At 34.2% G+C, this 25,356-nt stretch overlaps 1 protein-coding gene across 1 annotated transcript in view; it reads right to left on the reverse strand.

Moving 5' to 3' along the window:
- Window positions 1-1,128: 1,128 nt before the first annotated feature.
- Window positions 1,129-25,356, reverse strand: part of Prp8 (pre-mRNA processing factor 8) — a 411,861-nt gene continuing 387,633 nt past the window's right edge. Inside the window, exons 39-41 of the mRNA XM_090407427.1 lie at window positions 23,623-23,903; window positions 8,951-9,153; window positions 1,129-1,779 (exon numbers count right to left, since the gene is read on the reverse strand). Coding sequence (XP_090263553.1) covers window positions 1,625-1,779; window positions 8,951-9,153; window positions 23,623-23,903 — 639 coding nt within the window. The 3' untranslated portion in view covers window positions 1,129-1,624. The remainder of the gene's footprint in view (window positions 1,780-8,950; window positions 9,154-23,622; window positions 23,904-25,356) is intronic.

Here is a 25,356-nt window from a genome sequence, read left to right on the forward strand (position 1 = left end):
ACAAACAATGCAACAGAACCCACAGTTGGTTAGAGAGTTGGACACTATTCACTTGGACAACAAAGGTGCTAGCATATAACATTTATGTTAATATTATAAAGATTAATCATGTTCTCTTATACTAGAAAAAGTATCTGAAAGTTATTTCAAATAAAATGAGTATAATTCATAGATAAACTTGTGAAAGAAAAACTTTTGAAAACAATCAAAGTTAAGCAGAGACTTGTTTTCAGAGTTAACCTGGTTGTTAATTATAGTAAAATTGATAGTCTGAAAACATGCATTAAAACTTATCATTTCTGATTAGTTTTGATATATGCTTTTATTAACAACCGAGTTAACTCTAAAAAGTTAACTTAGAAATTAAGAATAAGCATTAATTTGTTTTTAATGCTTTCTTCTTTATTTCTAAAAAGTAAAATGCATATGGACCTTGCCTTCAAAGGTAGAGTGAAGTTAGGTCTAGCTAACAATGATATGAGCATAGATAAAATGTAGCAGAAGTAAAGCCATATATTACACAAAATGAAAAATATTGCTATATAAAAATATTTAACGAATTTAATGAAGCCTTTATGAAAATTCTTTAATAAAGTGACTGTGTGTCTATTTGTAGAGATTTTTCGAAATGACATGCAATCAACAAAAGACTCCTGAAATAGCCATTTTTTACAGCTGCATATTCATATCATTACTGCAGCCATCTCTTATTATATATATATGATCTGAAAAATTTGGTTGCTACTACTATAAAACATTACCAAAATGAACTATTAAAACCATATTTTTCTAGTATGTATGCTTTCTTATGGCAGTTCAGCTATAGTTCGATGTCCAATGTTGAAAGGCCATCCTAGAGCCTCCTTTGACACTTCGTGAATCCCCTGCGGATCACCATGGAAATGGCTGGGGGCAGGACCTCTCTCCATCACTAGTAGTGTGCTCCTGATCTCAGGGTATCATCCCTCCTGGACTTCTATTTACTCAGCTATGTATTTTTCTGGTAAATGTGGGTTATCAATTTATATTAAAATTTAATATCGCGCATTCCTAAAGAAGTATATTTCGAGATGAAATAATTTTGTGGCTACAGTACACAAAGCATATGTAACATTTCTGAAGCGTATACCAACACAAAATTAAAGAAGTTTATTTTTATTCCTTTAATAATAAATTTATTAATTTTTACAGCTCAATGAAAAACAATGTATATATTTACAGAGATCATTATTACACTGGTATACATTTTATACCAACACTCATTTCCACATACAATACAATAAAATTATATATAAAAACAGGACATAAAACCATATACTAATCGATTAAAAAAAAGCTAACAGTGATCATGAATTTAATTTGAAATTACCGTACTTTGCATTAAAAACTGAGCAAAGAGTATACTTGTGTACAGATATATTATTAGATAATACATACATAAAACTATACGCTGTACAAAAACACTTTATTAAAGTGTACAAAATATGCCTCAGAGAAAGGAGGTATTAAGCTACCTCAGTATTCACAAGGATGTCACAGGCAAATGCTGTAACGAAAAAGTAGTCGGTATCTGTTCATTCTACTTTTACAAATTCTCTTCTCTAATTTTTTAAATGCTAAATGTTCACTGATAATGATCCTCTCTATCAGCACCTACTCCTTCACTATCTTCAAGATTGCTAAAATTAAGAAAATGGGATGGACGATGAACTTCATGGTAAAATTCCTTTGGATTTGCTAAATGAAGGTCGTATTTCATTCCAGGTTCATGCCGAACACCTTGAATATTGCAAAAACAAAATAAATTTTTATTTTAATAAATCGCTGCCTGACATAACAAAATGAGATATAAGCAAAGTAGAAACAAATCAGTGAAAATGCCCAGATATCATATGCTCCTTATGACATTGCTAATCAATGCAGGATAAGAAAGATAATACTAAAATTTTTTAAAATTATAATATAACAAAGAAATTAACTTTGTTGTTTCTTAATATCATAAGATAATTTTTAACTTTGCACTACATAACACAGTTGGAATGCTTTTCAGCTGGTATTGATTTCTAAGTCTGCAAATTATAAACTTAATACAGAAAACAACAATGCATCACTATACATAACAAATATTCAAGCATTTCACACAGCCTAGTTCCTAGATTTCGAGCTCGTGCTTCACGAAACAAATCAATAAAAGATTTTATTCTTGATTCCTTATTTTTTTTGGTCATATGTATGCAGACGTACTATGGCTCCTCACAATACACATTATTTTGGGATGCAGCAGAAATCAGAATGATGTTTACCTCCAGGCTATAATGGCACAAACACATCTCTGGCTTCTGCTGCAACATACAAACTCGGTGATATCATACATTCCAGATCAGTGGTTTTAACTTTTTTTGTTGCACCTAACAAGGCAATCATTGTTGTGAAGAATCAGCACACTGAACATTTTGATAACACTACATGAGAGTGAAAAGACTCATGCATACGCAGCTGCTTTTTTGTCAGATTTTTTGTGATTTCAAGGTCTAAAATATTTTGAGGTTAGTGAGTACATATAGACAAGTCTTAATTATTCTGTTTAAATTTGCTTAAATTGATTTTAAAATTTTATTGAAAAATCAATAAAACTTTAAAATTAAACTCAAATTTAATATGGATTTTTTTTTAATTAAATGAAAAAAGTGAATGATAAGTCAGTGACAGAAAGCAACAACCACAAAACACGAACAAAAACTAACCACCAGGGGTTCTTTGAAACTGTTTTTAAAAATGGAAGACGTTTATTTTGTGCATATCCCCTTCCCCGATATTATGTTGTCCCACACACTGGGCATACTGGTTCACGGAATATTATTTTCCAGAAAATTCATTGTGTGGTAACGTATCCTTTGTAGATGAAAAGACAGAAAACAGTTTCTGAGTTGGTTTAAAGATAGGATACTGAAATTCTTTTCACATTGGATTGTAGCCTGGTCAATCAATGATAACTATCAGAAACTTTCTGAATGGTAGTTTCATTGTAACCGTTAGACATCAGAGTGCTTTTAATTTGAATCATCCAACAAAATGGAATCAGAAGAGCAGATTGTATGAACCTCTGTGTATAAGCCTTTTGATAATACCTATCGTCTATGATGAATGTATTTCCCAGTAGAGGTTGGTTTTTGATAAACTGGAAATTCAACATGATCCGTAGGATTTTGAATTATAAAGGTATCTAAAAAGAAATAGATGGTTGTTGGATTCAGGTTGAATAGTGAACTTGATATGGGAGTAAAAAGAGTATTTTTTCCAGGAATTGAAACAATTTTGCCTCCCAGCCGAATCAGATCACAAAGACACCATCAATGAAACAAAGTCATATACAAGGTTCAGGGAAAATGACATGGATGAGTGTAGATGCTCCATAAAATAATCAGCTAAGGCAGATGAAATAGGACTACCCATCACTGTTCCTTTGATTTGTTTGAATAACTTGTTCCACCATGTAAAGAACAGCCTGCATTGATAATGAATTTAAGTTTACAATGTCTTCAGGAAAATGAAACTGTAAAATTGAAGTGTCTCTTGTAGTGGGATGTTGATGAAAAGGGAGACTACATCAAACAAAAGTACAATTTCATTATCAAATAGACACAGATCGTCAATTTTCTCTTCAAAGGTAAGGCTATTTTTAATGTAAGAACTAGTGTGGCCAGTGAGGTTTCAAAGAAGATGGGACAGATCGAGATGGAGTCTGGATTCGAGGTTATACTGCAAGTCACAAGTGTTCTACAGAAAGCTAAGTCTGTGTATGAAAAGAAACTGGCTTTGCTAGTTAAAGACAACCCAAAAGAATTCTATCATTATACTGCAAGTAAAACAAAGAATGAATTTGAAAGAATACCTCTACTGAATGTAGATGATATGTGGATGACTGATGCAGAAGTGATTATTAACTAATGAGCAGCCATTATTCTAAAAGCTATCAACCTGGTATATGCAACATTGAATTCACTGCTATCTCTTCACATATGGTAAACTCGTGGATGAGGAGTACTAGAGCTGTTGCACAAACTGAATACGAATTCTGCAATAGGAACTGATGGGATATCAGCCCAGATACTAAAAGAGTGTTCAACTAAACTGGCTATTCCCTTGACCAGGATATATAATTTGATTCTCAGAACAGGGAAGATTGCTGTTGGATGTTGTGTGTGTGCAAGTAGCACAAATGAATTCGAGAACAGGCATGAGAGCTGGTGCAAATAGTTTGACCTCCCTTGATGAGTTCATCAAGGGAGGTCAAACTGGCCAATCAGGAACTCATCAAGGGAGGTCAAAGACCTCCCTTGATGAGTTCCTGACTCCCTGGAGGCCTCTCTTAATAGATGTTTTGCAAGATAAGTGGAAGAGCCAGGAGAGCATACAGATGTGGTGAATGAGCATAATGAATTCGTAACTTTTCAACAGTAGTGGAATCCCAAGATTGTACATTGTACAATAATCTATTTAATTTTTTGATCTAACTCCTTGTCGGATCCCTGCTAATTACACTGTAGGTTAACCAATCCCTCAGTAAGATAATAATTTTATGACTTATACTCTGTTATGTCCATTACAACAGTAGCATTACCATTGTCAGCCTTTGTGATGAAAATATTGGTGTTTTGACATAGGGGGTGAGAAGCTTGTACTTCTGAGTAGGGTACATCCACCTCAAAGAAGGTGGTTTTACTTTGTATAATGTTTGCGCAACTTCGAATTGTAATTTATTAGCTTCATACATAGGTAACTCTCTGATGCCTTTTCCCACATGCACCATAATATCTAAATAAGATACACATTCAGGAGACAAAGCAAATAACAGACCTTTAAATAGAACATTTAGTGACTGACCTGTTCGTTAAATCACAGTTCGACTCAGGCAATGGTTGAATATTATGGAGGTTTCTTCATTCTGTTAGTATTTTGCTGTCCTCAGCCTAGTGAGTGCACTTCAAACTTGTGAATCATTCTATGATTATGATTTAAGTGTACTCGCCTGGCTAAAGACAGTGAAATACTAAAAATTAATTCAAATTGGTCTTGAATTAATTTTTAAAGTGTTTTCAAGCTCAAGGAGCTGAGCATTATCTGAAACTGTTTCATTTCATATATTTGATTTATTAATAGAGCCTTATAGTTTTTTTCGATAAAATTATTCATGCAGAACATAATTTGATGGTATCCTTGATTTTTTTTTTACAAAATTAGGAATATGAGCAGTTCAACAACAACACGTACAAAACATGTCTTATGTAAACAAGCTTTCAAATGCAGCTTACTGAAGCCTCTAACTGATATTCTTCACCAGTAAGACATTTTAAGAGCCAATATATTTCATCCAATGTAACATGGACATTGTCAGGGAGAACTACAGCAACTACATGCATCATAAAAATGAGTTCACATAAAGTAAAATTAATATCTTACTAAGAGATAGATCAACCTACATAGTGATTAGCAGGGACCCAGTAAAGAGTAAATCAATAAATTAAATAAATTATTGGACAATGTAAAATATTTGGATGCTACTATTTATAAGTTATGAATTCATTGTGTCCATCAATCTGTTATTAATATGAACTTTACAGAGACTATAATCTATACAGTAATATGAACTTTACAGAGACTATAATCTGTAGTCTCTGTAAAGTTAATAATAATATATATATATTTTTTAAATTTAATTTTAGGTAAATTGCAGAAACTTTTATATTTGTTCCTTTAAACTCTAACAGTGTAATCCTGTCAACCCAACTGTGAATAAGACAAGCCAGTATGCACATGCTACTTGACTCATTCTTATGATTCATAAGAATGTTTTGAATGTAGATGCCTCAGATCCATAAGTTAAAATTGGTTCGAGCACTGTCTTATATACAACTAGTGTATCATTTTGGCCAATTTATTTCTTACTTGATATAAATTTATTCCATTGGCCCCTGATATACAAATTGTGCTTATTCTTATCTTTTTCCATATTTAATTTGTCATCTTTTCTAAAGATTGCAACAAAACAGCTGTAATGTTTTATAGGTTTCCCATTCAGGATACAGCTGATGTCTTCAGTGTTCCTGCTTATTTTTAGTCTTTTTATTGCTAATATTCATACCTAAATTGGTTTTTGCAGTAATTCAGTTTAGGGAATGTAGACTGTACTAGATTTATTTTGGAGAATAACATCTGTATTTAACTGGAGATATTCATCAGCTGATTTGGATAATATTCCCAATTAAACTCTGTACCTTATGTCTTTAATTTAATCAATGGATTATGATAGCATAATATATCAAACATGCTGGCTAGGCTAGGTTACATTTAAACAATTCCCCCCACCCCACCCATGCTGTTTTTCATCAGTGAACCAGGGGCAAACAACAATAACCACTGGATCAATTTTAAAGGAATTCAACATAAGCACCATTAGAGGTAAGGCATGAATAATAAAAGAAGTGAACTACCAGAAGAATTAGAAATTTATCATGTGAACATAATTGGAATTACTGAAATAAAGGACTTCTTCTTCTACGCGTTATTCCCGCTTCCCATGCAGGGTCTGCGTGTTACTTTAGATGCGACTTGTTAGTACTACTCCCAACTGACCCATCACCTGGTCTGCCACTGGGGGAGGATATATTTTTGACTGTAGAGGCATATGTTCATGGGGCCGGTTTGCCTGTTTGCAGGATGAAAAACGCCAGATAAACTGGCGGAAAAAACCCTACTGACCGCGCCCAAGACCGGCTAACTTGGCTATGCCTGAGGAAGATCCTCAAATTCCTCACGTCTACAACGGGAATCGAACCTGGGACACTCCTTCCTCAGGCATATGGTTGCGAAGCACAAAGCCACTAGGCTAACCGCATGGTCCGCTGAAATAAAGGACTAAAACAGGTAATATACATCTAAATAATAAGTATAGAAAAATTTCTTCAGGAAACAGTGAGCAGAGTAAAGAATTATAGTGCCCAAGACTAAGCATGAATTAAATACTTGATATTATATAATTTCAAGTAGAGCAATACAGGCAACTTTTAAAATGAGAAATTGTAGAGTAAGACTTATTTGTGTTATGGATTTTAAAACAAATAGTTGAAAATGATGGGATCTGTGTTTATGTTTTGTAAATCTGGAAGAGCATATTGTAAGATGTCAAAAGAATATTACAATTATATGTTGTCAATGGGACATTATACTGAGCAATATAGAGTTTGTGCTGTACGTTGGCAGTTAGAAGTGAAGGAGGTATAGGAAGATGGTTTGGTGTCAAATTAAGTGTCATGCAATGCTGCATGCTATTGGCCACTGGTAGTCAACTATATAGCATTAAGCCTAATAATGAAGGTAAAGATATTAAACTCAGTTCTTGTTCTCAATCACTTGAAGCAGGTATGTTATACTCCTCACTCAATTCAATTAAGACTAATCATACTGTTAGCAATAAAAGGAAATTATGAAAATAGGAACAAATAAAAATTTTCATTTCACCTATTTATATGTAAATCTTAGCCAAGAGGACGAACTAAATATGAAACATATAACATAATCAAATCATGATGGGGTAGCTAGCTGAATACATTTATCTAATCTTTAAAGGTACCTGTGGCATAAATGTAATTTAACATACTTTGGACAAACAGGCCATTCTGTGGAAGAAAGAATGAATGAACATCAATATTATATCAAATACATGAAACCTCAAAAGTCTGGTTTGGCACAACATAATATTGACACTAAACACAATATTCAGTAGGATAAAGCTCATCTTCTCCATAGATGCAAGTTTAAATATGAATGCATCAAATGATTATCACTCTCTCCAAAAGTTTGGAAGATTCTTATCTTATGTAACCATCAAAGAAATAGTTTTTAAGAATGATTTAATAATATTTTATTAATATTAATTTCTAGCACGCGATAACAGTTTTTAATTGGTAATCCACCGACTATTATGAACTTTGAATTGCTTGTTGTCTACATTGATGATGTACTGTTAATTTCAGTACGAAATATTTGTACCTTTATTTCATTAATTAATTAATTATTTCATTATTACATTAATTTCGTTAATTACTATGGTTATCGTGTAATTTATTATTTATGAATACATTTATACAGAATAAGAGAGAAAGTCAAAAGACAAAATTAATGATATGCAGAACAGCACTCAAACTTATTTTAAATTATGAACAAGAAATAAAATAGGCGATCAAAGATGACCACTGACATGAAGGTTCAAATAGAAAATGAATGGATAGAATCAATGGCAGAATCATATTAAAATGAAGATTTGACAGGCACTTGTGATTATCAGCATCAAAAATGTGTGCATAGAGGTGATCCAAGATGATACTTAAAAAATAAATAAATAAAAAGAGTAAAGGTTATCATAGGAAGTCTGATGCCAGAATGGTAGAAGAGCAAAGAAAGATCAAGATTTAAGCAGACTGATGCAGTTAATAACGTTTTTGAAGAACATAACAGATTCCTTTGGAAGTAAACTGCTGTAATAACTTAAAGCTTACATTATTACTCACCACCTATCATAGAACTCAGATATCAATCAATATATTTAAAGAAATGATGATTATCATAGAATACAGAGAAGTGTATTTAATTACCATACTAGCATTAAAAACTTTTACTACAATTTATGCTCATTACAGCATGCATGCTTGTTATGTCAAACCACTAAAATCTCCAAACCAGCCCTATGGCATTAATTTCATGCTATAGAATATTTACATTCATTAAAGTAAGAGTTGGCTATATAATCATTAAAATGTCTATTATAAAAGTTTCCATTTCACTTAATTTTGTGAGATCAAGACATATTTAAAACAATTCAAATAAATCATAAAATAAATAAATAAATAAAACCCAGTGGATTAATAACAGTAACTTCTTGCTGGATACATACCCATGAAATTATAATTCCACGATCCCTGAGCAGGTACCATAAAAAATCCCAAGAAACGATCTGACAATAGCATTTGAACTCTTTCATAATGTGATGGTAGATAACCCTTGGGATTATTACCTCTGTCAGTATTCTGCCTGCCCCAGTCATAACCACTGGGTGTAAGTTTGTATGCAGTGAGTGAACATGATCCAGGTGTAAAGCTGAAAAAAAATAAATAAATAAAAAAATAAAAAAAATCAAATATTCATGAAAGCTTTACCTTCAAACATCACAGTTCAATTAATAGAAATGAGTTTTCACGAACAAAATAAGTTTATCACAAAACATTAATTATTTGATTAAACAGGTTGAGTTTAATAACAGTAAATTATAATTAATTTAACACCAATTTCTCTATATACCAAACAAGGGAGGAAATTCCAAACAAAGAATTAATTTGATTGATGGAGAACTTTTCTGAAGACAGCTGCCAATTTGACTTAGAAAGGACTCAGAGAAAATGAAGACAGGTAAGCACTGCCAGTGTAAAAAAACATCAATGAAAGAAAGAACAAACATAGGAATTAAAGAGATACACTGTCAACATTACTGGTGTTCCTGAGATAAAGAAGAAGACAAAAACAGTTAAGATTAAGGATGAGCCAAATATTCAGGCTTTGGCTGAATCTGTAGAAAGATTTGGTATTTGGCAGAAAAATTCCTGTTATATGAAATGCAACTAATCAAAAAACTCTTCCCCTTATCTTGCCTGACTGCATACAAAAACTTGTCATAATCATTTATAGGCATTTTCACTTTATTTTATATTATTATTATTTCATGACACCTCCAAGGGGTTCAAAGACTCATCGAGGGAGGACACCTACTCTACAACTCTCCGTCTCCACCACTATATCAAACCTCTACTACCATTATCCTCTCCATCAATGCCATCTACTGTTCCCCACCACCACTAGTATTTTTTGTCTGTAAATTGCATGTGTCCTGAAGGGTCGATTTGTCTGTATGCAGGATGAAAAACCCAAGTTTCTGGGAGATAAAACCCTGCTACCTCTGTATGAGATCAGCTAACTCACCTTCAATTGAAAAAATCCATATAAAGATTCCTCTCTTCACAACGAGAATCAAACTTAGGCCTTTTCCAATCGAAGGGCGCAACGTATACCATCATTCTTCCAACTGCACTACAGAGGTGCTTACACAGTCAAAAGTTGTTTATATTATGAAGTATTAAAATTTGTCTTAAAATATTGAAAAACAGTACAGTTTTGGCCATGAATGATAAAGCAATATTTGAAAGTTCTATTTATATGCATATTCAAAATTTGAAAAATGTAAAATATACAAACAAAATATCTAGATGATAAAAAAAATTTAAAAAAATACACGTGTGTGTGTGTTATGTTCCATCGAGTCGTTTCCGACTTCTGGTGACTCCACGAACATATACTCTCCATTCCGATCTGTCCCTGACCATGTCTTTCAGAACCTCCAAGCACACTCCATCCACCCATCTAATTCTTGGTCTTCCTCTTCTTCTGCTTCCATTAATTTAGCAAGCATCATCATCTTCTCCAGACTGTCATTTGCCCGCATAATATGTCTGAAGTATGACAATTTTTGCTTGATGATCATAGCTTCAACAATTTGCAACAGCTGCAAAAGTCATTTTAAATGAACCAGATGAAAACTTTCCCCCTGCTCAAAGGGCTTCTAAGCCCCTTTCTTTCAGTGTTACATGGTGATCAGCATTTATTTTAGAAATTATGGACTTTACAACCGTGTTATAAATAACTATTTTAATTTCCCGAAGTTTCGACCTTCATATTAAGGTAATCATCTGGAGTATACACAAATATACAAGGACAAGCTGAGTTACATTTCACACAGTATGCTAAATAGACAATGATTTGATCAATGGTTATTCTACTGGCATGCCCTCTAGTGAAAATATAATATATATATATATATATATATATAAAATACAAATAAAATTAAAAAAATAATTAATTAGAAACTACATCGAAGCTATATTCTATTTAAGATAACATCAGAGAAACATTCCTTCACATAGATAGTTTTCTTTCGGCAACAATGATATCCTAATTTAACATGACAATTGTTATATTACATTTAAGATTCTGGATTATCTACCGTCCTATTAATAGTTAGGTCTTAGGGAGAAAGGTTCCGTGGATAGGATATGTGCCTTTCATATGCTTGGGATTTTTAGACCATCATTTTATTGTTAAGATTAGAGTGGTTGATAAGAATCTCACAGGCTTCCTTAAATTTATGTTCATACCATGTTTTAGTGTGATGTAAACAGTTCACAATTGAGATTGAAAAGCAGAACACACTTCCATTTCTAGATACACTCACATGTCTTTCTTTTGGCAGTCTTTCTTTCACTGTTTACCTGAAATTGACACATACAGGCCAATACATACACAAACTCCTTCCACCACCCAACACAAAAACTAGGTGTCATTCTACGGTTCCTCTAGTGTTCACTCAGAAATAAGAATCTGGAATAGCTCAGACACCAGAAAGTCTTGGCCTGATGGGATCCTTTCAAATGCACTAAGAACTTGTGCTCCAGAATTAACACCTATCCTACATTGCCTTTTCAATCTTTCCAGTGCAAGCAGCATCTGCCCTACATACAGCATGGAAGCAAATCTATATTCAGCTAATTCAAAGTGGGCAGTTCAATCTCCAGCAGTAGCCAATCAAACACAGCTGACCCATATCTATCACTAATTAGAGGTGGCCATCAATGAAGAGACCAGCAAAAAAGTGCTGCCATCTCTTTGTACCAAACTCTAACAGGATATGTTACTGTCTGAAATAATGTGGGTTCTACAGATGATTTTCTTGAATTTATGGGACAAAAAAACCTGCTCCCCCTGTGAAAGAGATTGATTAACTCGGGAACCAGTCAAAGAAAGGCTTAGAAAAAATTCCTCCAGTTGGTGACCAGATTTGAATTATAAGTCTATCTTCGGTCAGCCTAGCACAGAGGATGCAAGAGCTACTTGGGAAAAGGAAGGAGCAGACATGGTATTCAACACACTAAACATGAAGAATGAACTTGTTAAATGGCAGCAGGTTTCTAGCAGGATAACGTAAACAAATTTCAAAATAGCCAATAAGACTTACTTATGCCAATATAGCTTTTTTTTTTTTTTTTTTTTTTTTTTTGTATATTCAAACAAAGCAAAAAAGAGTTTGCAAGTGGAGTAACTTATTGACTAGATTAGATGTATATGGAAAGATGACTTCATTCCTCCATATATAAGTAGGGAGGAATGACTTCATATCACCCTGATATCCCATTATGCACAGCACACTTCCTTTCAGATATGTTTCCATGCATTATGGAATAACCAGGACAATCTCATTGAGACTAGGCCACCTGTATATGGATGGAATCTGATTTCCCTCCATATACAGGTTGGTCTAGTCTGAAGTTACTTCAAGCTTTTGTTTGATCATGATTAGGCAAAGAATAAAAACAAGAATATAATTTCTAATCAAGTATAATTTATTTGTACCTATGGTTTCACAGAAGAATTTCCTAAGGAAGAAGAAAATTGTTTAATTTATTTGAGAGGGCAGCTGACAAAGGAAAAGCACACACTTGTTAGAGATTTAAACAGTAGAGTAGTAAATAAATAGCAGATATATAAAAAAGGTTTTAGGAAAATGCGGAGAAAGGAATAAAAACTAATAACAATCGTGAGTATCTGAAAGATTATGTGAACACATTACTATTACCATGTTCCAACATAAGATGTACATAACAGCACATAGAGAGAACACAAAGTCTTGTTGATTATGATATCAATATATTCATAGAGGATACAAAAGTATACAGGGGATTTGAAATAAAAAATCTTATGATATTCATTTTTATCATGAAAACATTTGATGATCAACAATTAGTTTTGAAGGATAAAAAGAAAGATCACCATAAAAAGAAAAATGTATGACAGTTTTAAAAATAATAACAACAAAACCAAAGAAAATATTGACTAATTCAGTAAAAAAAGGTATGTGCTAAAACTGTCTTTCATGATGAACACAAGTAAGTCAAGGAAATGGAAAAATCATATGAAAAATCAGTCAGTGCATGAAAAAAGTCATGAGAAGACTTTGGAAAGAATATAGAAGAGAAATAATAAAAGTGGCAAAATGTACCAGAGACTAATGAAAAAAAGTTTAGAAATGGGAAAAAGGAATCAGACAAATATGGTGACAAACAGTGAAGATATTCTGGACTGGAATAATTACTTTGCAAGACTTGTTAAATGGCATAAACAAGCAACTGAACAGTGATAGAAAATATTCAAGAAGATATAATCAGGAGTATATAATCAATACTTGAAGTAGGAAAATTCCATTAAAAACCTAAAATGTGACAACTGAAGATGATATTTGAACGGAAATGCTCAAACATGGAGGTATCTGCTTAATTCAGAAGGCCTGGTTAGAAGTTCTAAAAAACAATGTAAAAATTACAGAGAAATTTCGATTTTGTGTGTGTTTCCGATGAGATTTATGCATGTTTGAGAATAAACTAACAAAGATTTAAGTAGAGAAAACAAGGAAGAATAAGCTAGATTCAGTCCAAACTATGGTTATCAGGATTAATATTTTTACCTTAAGAAAAACAGATGAGAAATCATGGGAATATAACCAAGATCTATATGTAAGTTTTGTAGGTCTGTAAGTCAATAATATAATTAATTTCGTATGAAAATAAGTAATAGAAGGATAAATATTATGAAAACAGACAGGAATATGGAAAATGTCAACGGTACTCTCATTGGAGACTCTAAGGAACAAGTAAATACTTAAGCACAGTTTTCAGTGAAGACAGAAAGCTAAATATGCAAAAACAAAAAAATACAGAATAAACACAGTTGTTATGGCAATATGGAATAAGAGAAAAAATCAGCCAAAACACTAAACTAGTAGTATATAAAACAGTGTTTAAATCAATTTTACTTATGAATCTGATAACTGGGGTTACAAAAAAAAAAAAAAAAAAAAAAAGGCTAGTCATCACAGTAAATTAAAGATGTCAAGATATTATATTTTTGGTTTAATCCTTTACCAAGTGTAAACAAACAAAGTTTGCACATGAACTCACTCCATGACTGGGCTAACTTGTATACAGAGGCTAATGACTTCACATCAATTGCCTCAGTATCCCAAATATGATCTCTGCATTACTTCAACCTTGGTATCATTTCAGGCTCTGGCTCCCACTAATGAAACCTCAGCAAAGGTCGAAACTAGTCTGGGTAGTGGCTCTTTCTATAATGCATAGCATTATACACGTCTCTAAGGATATATACATCGCATTATGGGCTACTAAAATAACTGATGTGAAGTCATTAGCCTCTATATACAAGTAGCCCAGTCGAGAAGTGACTTCATGTGCAAACTTTGTTTGCTTCTACTTTGATAAAGGATTAAACCAAGAATATAATTTCTTATAATAATAATAAAATTTTCACATTTGGCGTCCGTAGACGCTGTATGGTCACTGCCATACCTCACATGGTTTTGGCAATGATGTCTTCTGCTAGAATAAGTGGTAGGGTTGCAGATTCCCTTTCCACACAAAGTTTGTAGGACAATCACAAACACCCATGGCCACAGCGGGATTCAAACCTACAGCCTCTTGGCTGAAGAGCGGACACGCTAACCACTTGGCCAACCAGGCCAGCTATATAATTTCTTGGCATCTTTAATTTATAGTACAGCCAAGTGAAAAAAAACTTTAAAAATAGTAATCAAATTGGAACGAATGGCAGAATCATATCAAAAGTGAATATATTAGAAAGGCATATGACACTATTAGCTTTCAAGAATATGAATCAAAGCTAAATCAAGATGGTATAGATACAAACAGAATGAGAGAAGAAAGGTTAATAAAGCAGGTATTTGATGCAATTCAGAGGAAGAACAAATCCAGGTGAACTGATATACTTACCAGTAACTCGGATGAAACTGAAATTTACTTTTGAAAACATTGGAGACTTCACAAATAACAGACTAATTTAGAAGAAAATTGTGATATCATACTATTAATACTGTAAAAGTAATTATGCACTATCGTGGTGTCCTATATACTCATGAAGGATACATATCATGAATTGATGATAATACCATATGTTCACATTACCAAAACATCTTGGAGCATCATCAGCAGTTCACAGCAGCCTGCTAGGAATGCAATTAAAGTATGTTAACCTATTAAGGTTCGCATATCTGAACCTATTAAGATATGCGACCATATCTTAAGTTCACATATGCATTGTTGGAATTGAAATTGTTGGGCAGTTGAGTTCAGTATGGGCTAGCAAACACTGTGTGTGTGTGTGGGGGGGTGATAATCGCAAGCTGAGTAAAACACATTTGGTAATGACTCCTAGATAAATTTGACATTTATTAATGAATATGTCAAAATATTTTGTATTACTAATGAAATAATGATACCAGAGGTCAGAAGCATAAAATTTTCCTTTGAATGTTATGAAGTGGAAGTGTTACATTAGTTCTTTGGACAAACTACAACTGAATGTATAGGTGTATTCTGAAAAAGTGTTTATATCCTCTAGAGATCAGTTCCCTGATGTGTGGCTCTGCATTATATTGGAAATAAAGCACCTTTGAAGTTGCATTACAGTACTAATCATTAAATAATGGATAAAACAATATCACATCAATATAATGTTATGGCCTGGCCAGTCTATCTAACTAATCCCTTAGCACACGGCTAACTCCATAGTAGCTGAAAATAAGCTCAAAACTAATTTTATATTTATTTTCTGTTATGAAACTCTCAAAACTGAAGCAATTGTAAGAGTAGGGTATCACATGATTTTAGCTAATTATGAAATTCCATACAAAATCAACACCAAGATCCATGCTATGATTGCCATTAAAGAACACACATTTATAAATAATGTCTGTAATGGTGAATTATCAGAGACAATATCATTAAAGGGGTGCTTAAGGGTCAAAGCTGTATAACTGAGAGGAGACCTCCACATAGCTATTAAGGGAATGCGGAGCACTGACCAGGGCTTCTGATCTAATGTCCAATCCCCACCTTCTCATGGTGCACCCTGTTAGACATCCAGGTTGTTCATTATCCAGATAGATACCTGAATACTGAATGAACGAGGATGGGCTGGCAATTTGGGATTTAGTTTATTGGCTTAAACTACACCTGTACCCCCCCCCCCCTTGAGCGTACATGGCATGAATTTGATGATGATGGCTTAAACTACAATATAAGATTATAAGATGATGGCACAACATGACAGAATTTCATGCCTGATTACACAAGGCCCCTTTATTTAATCGGGCATGAAAACAGGGAACCAGAGAAAAGTCAGCTACCGGAGCAAATCCTAACACACGTAAACTCAACATCACCAGAGTTCAAGATTGGTACTATCAACACAAGAATCCTAAATGTCAAAAAAATCGAGCTAGCTGAGGAAATGAATAAGTACCAAATCGCCATAATAGGAGTGACTGAAACAAAAAAACACAAAAAAAGGTTAGATCTTTCTGAGCAATAAACACAAAATTTTATCTTCAGGCAATGAAAATCAGGCAAAAGATTTTGTAGCCTTATATTCAACACAAGGCTAATCTTCTTGAATGGCAGGCAATATCAAGTAGAGAGATCATCATCAAATTCCTGCCATGTACCCTCAAGGGGTGAACAGGATATGATAGTACTACATGAAAAATTTACATCATTACTAACTTACTATCTACAATTTTCCTCCAAATCAGTCTATTACTTGTTAAGACTCCAGCATTATCAGATCTTATATTTCTATTGTCTAAGGCACTTTCTACAGTATCAATCCACCTATATCTTGGTGTTCCTCTGGGTCGTTATCCTGCCAACCTGGCAGAGACCATCTGTTTTGCTAATCTTTCCTCGTCCATTCTATTTAAGTGACCATACCACCTGAGATTAGCTCTGCTAACGCATTCCTGGATGCTGACTATGTCAAGTTTATCCTAATATCCCTGTATTTAATATGATATTGCCATTGATGCCATCTGTTCATGGTTCTCATCTTTCTCAGGACTCTCGTATCTGCAGTCTCTAGTCTTTGGTCAAGTGTTTTACTTCTTACCAAGCTCTCACATCCATAAGTTAAAACTGGTTTGAACACTGTCTTGTATATAGCTAATTTAGTGTTCCGACTAATTTCTCTCTTATTCCATATGAATTTATTCAATTGACTTCCTACCATACTAGCTTTGTTGATTCTGTTGCCTATTTCTATATTTAATTTATCATCTTCACTAAAAATTGTGTCTAAGTAGCTGAAATGTTTTACTTGTTCCACAGGTTCTCCGTTCACAACACAGTTGATATTTCAACACTTCTACCCATTTTCATTGTCTTTGCCTTTTTATTGCTGACCTTCTTACCATATCTATTACAACAATTATTCAATTTAGTCAGGGAATCTTGCAAACTTGTAGCGGATTTATTTAGAAGTATAATATCGTCCGAATAAAGATGAGCTGACATTAACAGCTCCAATTCTGATATCATGTTTAATACCACTTTCCTTCATAATGTGATCCATATAGATAATGCATTACAGAGGGGATAATGTACATCCTTGTCTCAAACCAGATTTAACATTAAACCATCTTCCTGTACTTCCTTCAATTCTAACTGCTGACTTACAACTCAAATAGAGACTTATTATTGTCTCTATTTGAGTTGTAAGTCAGTCTTGATATAATGCCCCATTGACACAATATAACTGTAGCATATTGAATAGCTTCTCTCTTGGTACCTTGTCACATGCCTTTTCCAGATCGACAAAACTTAAATACAGATCTTTGTTGTATTCCCATGCTTTCTCAACTATTTGTTGTAAAGTGAAGATGTAATCCTGACAGCCACTATTTGGCCTGAATCCAGTTTGTTCTTCACCAAGCTTTTTTTCCACAATTCTTCTCAACCGTTTCTCTAGTATACTTGCATAAATCTTGCCAGGAACACTCAGTAGGGAAATCATCATGCGTATCAAGGATTTAGGCCTAGCATGGCCTGTTCCGGCCTTAGAAGTCATCGTTGAATCTTTTAAGAGGACGTCATGGTTTTCTTTTTCCTAATGGCTTAAAGAGGTATTTCCCCAGTAGGGAAATACCACTGCAATTCTTACATTCTGCTTTATTTCCCTTTTTGTATATGGGTTACTATTAGAGCTCTACTCCAATCATCAGAAATTCGTCCCTCTGCCCAGGCCTTGATATAATGCCCCATTGACACAATATAACTGTAGCATATTGAATAGCTTCTCTCTTGGTACCTTGTCACATGCCTTTTCCAGATCGACAAAACTTAAATACAGATCTTTGTTGTATTCCCATGCTTTCTCAACTATTTGTTGTAAAGTGAAGATCTGGTGAAGAATGAGCAGAAATGGTGAAGTATGCAGCCACTGTAAGACTTTTATACCACCATACTTCACCATTTATGCTCGAATATCATCTACTCCTGCTGCCTTTCCACATGTCAAGCCTTTGATGGCTTTTTGTACTTGAAGTATGGATATGTATTTCTGACTATATGCCTTGAGTGTTTTTTACCACTGTGCTATCACTGCTTGTTTCATCTAGCAATTTTTCGAAGTAATTACTCCATATTTCAAGGATATCTTTTTCTAGAGTTTTCATATCACCTTTATCATCTCTAATTCCTTTTACAGCACTCTTTCCTCCATTTCTGAGCCTCTTCAACAATATTTCCAGAATATTTTGCCACCTTCTTAATATTTATTTTCTATGTTCTTGCCAAAGTCCTCCCATGACTTTTGTTTAGCTAGTTTTACAGTGTTTAGCTTTCTTACATTTGTCTCTGTATTCTCTAAGAGCACAAGCTGACTTATTTGCCAGTAACTTTTGATATGCTTTCTTCTTTTCCTTCACTGCCTCTTTAACTTCCTGTGTCCACCATGGAGTTCTAATTTTTCTATCCTTACAGACAACCTCACCATGACTCCCTGGCTGAATCAATCAGGGTTTTCTTCAAGGTTTGTGACTGAATCTCCAAGGTTTGGTTCTTGTTCTCAAACTCTTTCATTTTTTCTTCAATAATCTTTGTGTATACATGTTATTCTTTTCAATATGAAATTCAATTTTATCCTGCTCAAGACTAAATAGTGATCACTTCCAATTTCAAATTCTCTGTACACGCTGGTGTTCTGCACCAGGGAGAAAACATCACTATCAACAATAACATAGTCAATGAGACTTTTCTTATTCCTTGCCTCTTCTCTCCATGTGAATTTGTGCACATTTTTATGTTGGAACATGGTGTTAGTAATAACCAGTCCATGTTCTGAGCAGAAATCCAACAGGTAATTGCCATTATTATTAGCTTTGCTCTTTTCTCCAAATTTTCCCAAAATATTTTTGTGTCTCACAATCATTTCCTACTCTGCTATTTAGATTCCCGACAAGGAAAAACTTTTCCTTCTTCATTGTGTCAGTTGCTTTCTCGGAAGCATCAAAAAATTCCTCCACTTCTACCTTAGTAGAACCTTGGGACCATAGGCACAAAAAGTCTCATTGTCCGATTCCCCAATCTCCTATTTGCCCACATCCCTCCACTTGAGTCTGTCTGCCATTCAAGAAGATTAGTCTAGTATTTAGTGTTGAATACTATGGCTACTCCTTCTTTTCCTTGATTGTCATTAATATAACATTTTGTATTTATTGCTCGGAAAGATCTCACCAGTTTTTATCTTTTTTGTTTCAGTCACCCCTATTATGTCGATCTGGTACTTATCTAATTCCTCAGTTAGCTCCATTTCTTTTACATTCAGGCTTCTTATGTTAATACCGATGTTTAATTCTGGTGATGTTGAGTTGGGGTGTGCTTTCAGATTTGTTCCAGTAGCTGACTTTTCGCTGTTCGCCCTGGCGAAAACAACGGGGGCCTTGTTTTACAGATCGTCCGTCCAGCCGGCATGACATTTTGTCATGGTGTGCCATCATTTTGTATATTGATTTAAGTCAATAAGAATACAATTTGGTCGGCTAAATCCCAAATTGCCAGCCCATCCTCATTATTTCAGTATCCAGGTAGATACCCAACAGAGTGCGCCACGAGAAGGTGAGGATTCAACAATAGGTCAGAAGCCCTGGTCAGTTCTCTGCATTCCTTTAAAGGCTATGTGCAGGTCTCCTCTTAGTTATACAACTTTGACCCTTAAGCACCCCTGGTAGGAAGTTAACGGAATAATTTATATGGAATAAGAGAGAAATTAGTTAAAACACTAAATTAGCTGTATACAAGACTGTCTTCAAAGCAATTTTAATTTATGGCTCTGAGAGCTGAGTTAGAAACAAAACAATTGACCAAAGACTAGAGACATGAACAGATGGCATCAATGGCAATATCATATTAAAAACGAGGATATTAGAAAAGAACTTGACATTGTTAGCATCCAGGAATATGTTAGCAGAGCTAATCTCAGGCAGTATTCTCACTTAAACAAAATGGGAGAGGAAAGATTAACAAAACAAGTGTTCTCTGCCAGGTTGGCAGGAAAGAGATACAGAGGAAGACCAAGATATAGGCAGATTGATAAAGTACAAGGGTGGTCTGAAAAGTTCTGAGCCTCAACCATAGGTGGCAACACTATCGGCAAGATTCCCCCCCCCCCTCTAAGTTGATACATCTGTCATAAGCATCCATGTAAAATTGCAAGTCATTCAATCAAGTAATTTGTTTTATACAGCTGTCTGAAGCAAAAGTCTTGTCTGTATCTGCTGAAATGGATAAAATTGAGTATCGTGCAGTTATAAAATTCTTTGTAAAAGAAGGTTTAACACCAAAAGAAATTCATTTGAAGTTCATAACAGTTTATGGACACTCTTTTCCTTCATTTTTGACAATTAACAAATGGGCTGCCGAGGTTAAACATGGCTGTACCAGCCTTGAAGATGATCCATGTGTAGGAAGTCCACAAAATGTAACACCACCAGAAATCATTAATCAAAGGCACGATATGGTATTGGATGACCAGTAAGTCAAAATGCGTGAAATTGCTGAGATTATAGGCATTTCAAAAGAACATGTAGGATATATTTTGGATTAAGAATCAAATGAAAAAGCTTTGTGCAAGATAGGTGCCATGCTTGCTCACAGCAGATCAAAAACGCACTTGATGAAAATCTCTGAACAGTGTTTGGGGCGTTTTAACAAGAATAAAAGTGATTTTGTGCATCGATTTATGAATGAGATTTATGGATGACACTTGGATTCACCATCACACACCAGAATCAAAACAGCAGACAGAAGTCGGTTGTTCAGCACCAAAGTCAGTTACATCACAGGAAAGGTCATGGAATCGGTGTTTTGGGATGCTAAAAACACTTTGTTTATTGATTATCTTGAAAAGGGGAAAGCATTAACCGGGAAATATTATTCCGATCTTTTAACCAGACTAGACGAAAAAATTTGTGAGAAGACCCAGTTTGCAGAAGAAAAAATTCAGCTTTCATCAGGACAATGCACCTGCCCACAAAGGTGTTTTGGTAATGGGAAAATTAAGGGATCTGCACTATGAGTTGCTGGAACATCCATCCTATTCCCCAGATTTGGCTCCCTCTGACTTCTATCTCTTCCCAAAACTCTTACTTGCTGGTCAGTGTTTTTCTTCGAATCAAGAGGTGATTGCAGCTCTATTTTGCAGATCTTACTGAGAACCACTATATAGGGACAGGATAATGGTGCCATAAAGTATAAAGTTTTCATAACCTATTGAGAATACAGACCAATAAGTTTAATAATGGTGCCATAAAGTATAAAGTTTTCATAACCTATTGAGAATACTTTAGACTTTTGGATGTTATTCTGCAGACCAATAAGTTTAACCTGTGCCTCTAAGTACACCGAGATGTTTTTGTGCATTTGTTGGCTCCGTATCAATAAGTACAACATCGCCAGCAGAGCTAAGATCAGTTATTTTCATCTTGTGGGTGGATGTTCTAATGTTAAAACCAAGATCTTCTGTGTTGATGGTCCGGAAGATGTAGTCTAAGCATACCAAAAACAAATAAGGTGTAAATACATCACCTTGCAGTACTCCTGTTATTACTGGAAAGGATTCAGATGTTTTTGTTTTAAAGATTACTGGAGCATTATAATCTTTATAAGCTGAGGTTGCTTGATGATTTTTGAGGGTAGACATAGAAGCTGAGTATTTTAAACATTGCTTCTCTATTAATGGAGTCAAAGGTTTTTTTGAAGTCTATAAAGGTTAAAGTGAGTGGTTCATTATCCTTTTTCATTTACAGAAAACCACATATAGGAAGGTATTTACATAAGCAATCACATACCATCTATTCCAACAGTATGGAATCCTCAAAACATACACAGAGCAAGGGGTATTTGTTCAAATGCCACAGCCCTTGAAACTGAGCTCAGGGCCCTTTGCAACACCTTTTAGCCACCAAATTCAACCCTTATAAAATAGATAAAACACTGCAAGCATTTCCTCCCCTCTCTTTCCAACAACCAACACACAAGATCACAGCAAAACAATTCTCATTCATTATATTCAGGGCACGTCAGAAAAGGTAGCCAAGGTTCTCCACAAATATAATCTCCATGCCACTTTCAAACCACTCATTCAACTAGCTACCTTCATTCATTCTCTTAAGGCTCAACTTTATCCTCCTGCACATCTTGGAATGTATACAAGTTCCCTGTTTGCAGCTTAACTTATGTTCAAGAGACTAGTAGAATGGTTAATATCCATTTTGTTCTTCAAAATGATCGTGGATGTAACAAAAATTACATCCACGATCACCTATAAGACAAGTTATGACTGCCAAAACATGTTCAAGATATTCCATCACATGGGATTAAATGGAAGAAGAAGACAGCTTTGCTAGACAAACGTCTCTAGGTCTGAAAGATTATTTTTTAAAATAATTGTTGGCATAATTGTTGCAATTGAGAGTGCCTCATAGCCAATTATCATTGGCTATGAGGCACTCTCAATTGCAACAATTATGCCTGCGTTAATTTGCCAAAGATCTGGAAGACAGTCAACTCGACTTCTCCAAATGAACTTCGTGGTTATTTGACCCTTGAAAGGCATCTTGTCAGGACTTGTTTGTTTTTCCAGTTACAATTTAAAGTGTTTCTTCAACTATCTAGTCGAGTGCTATGTGGTTATAGTTGTAATTTGTGTTCTGAAGAAGCCCGTTAGAAAACTAAAGAAATATTAGCAAGTTCAATAAATAATTATATATTTTTTTTTTCTCCTGGTGCTATTTATGCCATGAAGCACTGCTATAAATAACCAACTCTTTAAACATAAGCATACACCTAAAGTATATTCTTCACCAGCTGAAACTCAAACATTTTATGTTTTACTGTGATATTACAATATAATCAGAATCATGCCAGTTAATGCACTGCAAACAAAGCTATTACTGTTTTTCTTTCAGGAAGCAGGACTAATTTAAAAAGTTTGAATATTCAACTAAATTTTTATATCAATAAAAATTTTTTTTGTTTTAATGTAAAAGTGCTTATTATTATTACTATTATTATATTTTTTCAAAAAATAAACTTTAATTACCTGCATGTGATTACTATTGTTTTTTCTCCATCCCAACTAGAATTCTCAACCATTACTTTAGCATGAGTTGTGACATCTTGGGGTGATAACTGTGGCAATTCATTAGGTTGAGTATGAACCCAACCAAGTGGTTCCATTTCAACCAGGTAGTCATGCTGTGGTAAAATATTAGGTAGATGAACTGTTTGGTGAGTTCCCCATTGTGGTGGCATAACAATGCAACGTATTTCCTTTACTTGAGGGTTATCAGAAGGACTGACACCATACAAGTATCCTGCAATCTAGAGAAAACAGTTATGTCACCACTATATAACTACATTTATCAAAACTATGTAAAAATAAAATGATTTCTCAATTATCCAATACTCAAATAACCAAATCTTCAGTTGACTCCAGCAACAATGACATAACTGCACATTCACAGTTATCTAAAGCTCAATCAACTCACTAATCCATTTCTTAATGCAACTGGATAACTGTGAGATCACTATATATATAACATACAAAAAATATGGTGAATTTTTAGTTTGAAATGAAGGCATTAATCAAAAGATACCTCAATCAAAATTCATAAAAGTTATATAAGTTTTTATATTAATGTCCCAAGAGCAATGCTTGAGAATGCATTTTCATACTCTGGTTTGAGCACAAAACAACTGAGAAAGATTTGGAAAAGAAAACAGAGAATTTTTTTGTGGGGGAGAGGGATATAAATAAATATCAACAAATAACACATGAAATGATTAGAAAGAATTCCATATACTTATCAGTTAAGAACTGCAGGATATATAGGAGGATAATATAATGTTAACTCAAGTGTAAGGAAAGGTATTTGCACATCTCTACTGTAATTTATAATCTCTATAGACCACATTTTTAAGGAACGTGATTTTAAACCTAAGATTCAAATTGAGGATATTAAGCTTAGTTATTTACATTGTGAAGATACCATTATCCTTTTAAATAAATCTCCTGAACGTCTTCAAGTTCTTTTAGCCAAAACTAACTAACTGCTGTGACGAAGCTGGCATGAAAATTGTCAATGAAATAAGGCTGATAGCCTTACTTACAAAACTAACAGTCTACCAGACAGCATTCAAGCCAATTTTACATACTGATCAGAGATGTGACCAAAGGGTTTTGAGGAAAATTAAGTGAAGAGGTGACATCAATAGCAGAATTATACTAAAAATGAAGACATCAAAGAAGTACTTGACATAAATGATATTCAAGAATACATAAATAAGCAAAACAAATATTTGAAACAAAAATGGTAGGAAGGAGATCCAATTGAAGACCAAGATAAAGACTGAATGCAGTTAGGAGGGCTTAGAAGACAGATAAGTAAAAGTTCTGGCAAATATTTATAAAGAGTGCTACGCATCCAGCCATTGAATTAGAAACTTTTATTTAATACTGCGTTGGACCTCCTTTAGCCTGAATTACAGAACATATGTGGTTTGGCATAGATTCCACAAGGTGTTGGATTGAATCAATGTCGACAAAATACCAGGTATTCACCAGACAGTCCTTTAAATGGCTCAGATTTTATGGAAGAGGACTTTGCTCCAAAATCTGTTTTTCTGACATGTCTCAATGGGGGGGTTTCAGTCTGGACTTTGTGGTGGTCAGGGAAGATGGTGGGAGTCACTTTTGTGTTCAGTGAACCACAGTTGAACAATTCTTGTGTGATGGACAGTAACACTGTTGTCCAAGAAACAACTGCCAGCTGCT

This window comes from Typopeltis vanoorti, chromosome 17, assembly GCF_054136105.1.
Source record: "Typopeltis vanoorti isolate ZY-2024b chromosome 17, IOZ_Tvanoo_1.0, whole genome shotgun sequence".
In the NCBI taxonomy this organism is placed as follows: domain Eukaryota; kingdom Metazoa; phylum Arthropoda; class Arachnida; order Uropygi; family Thelyphonidae; genus Typopeltis; species Typopeltis vanoorti.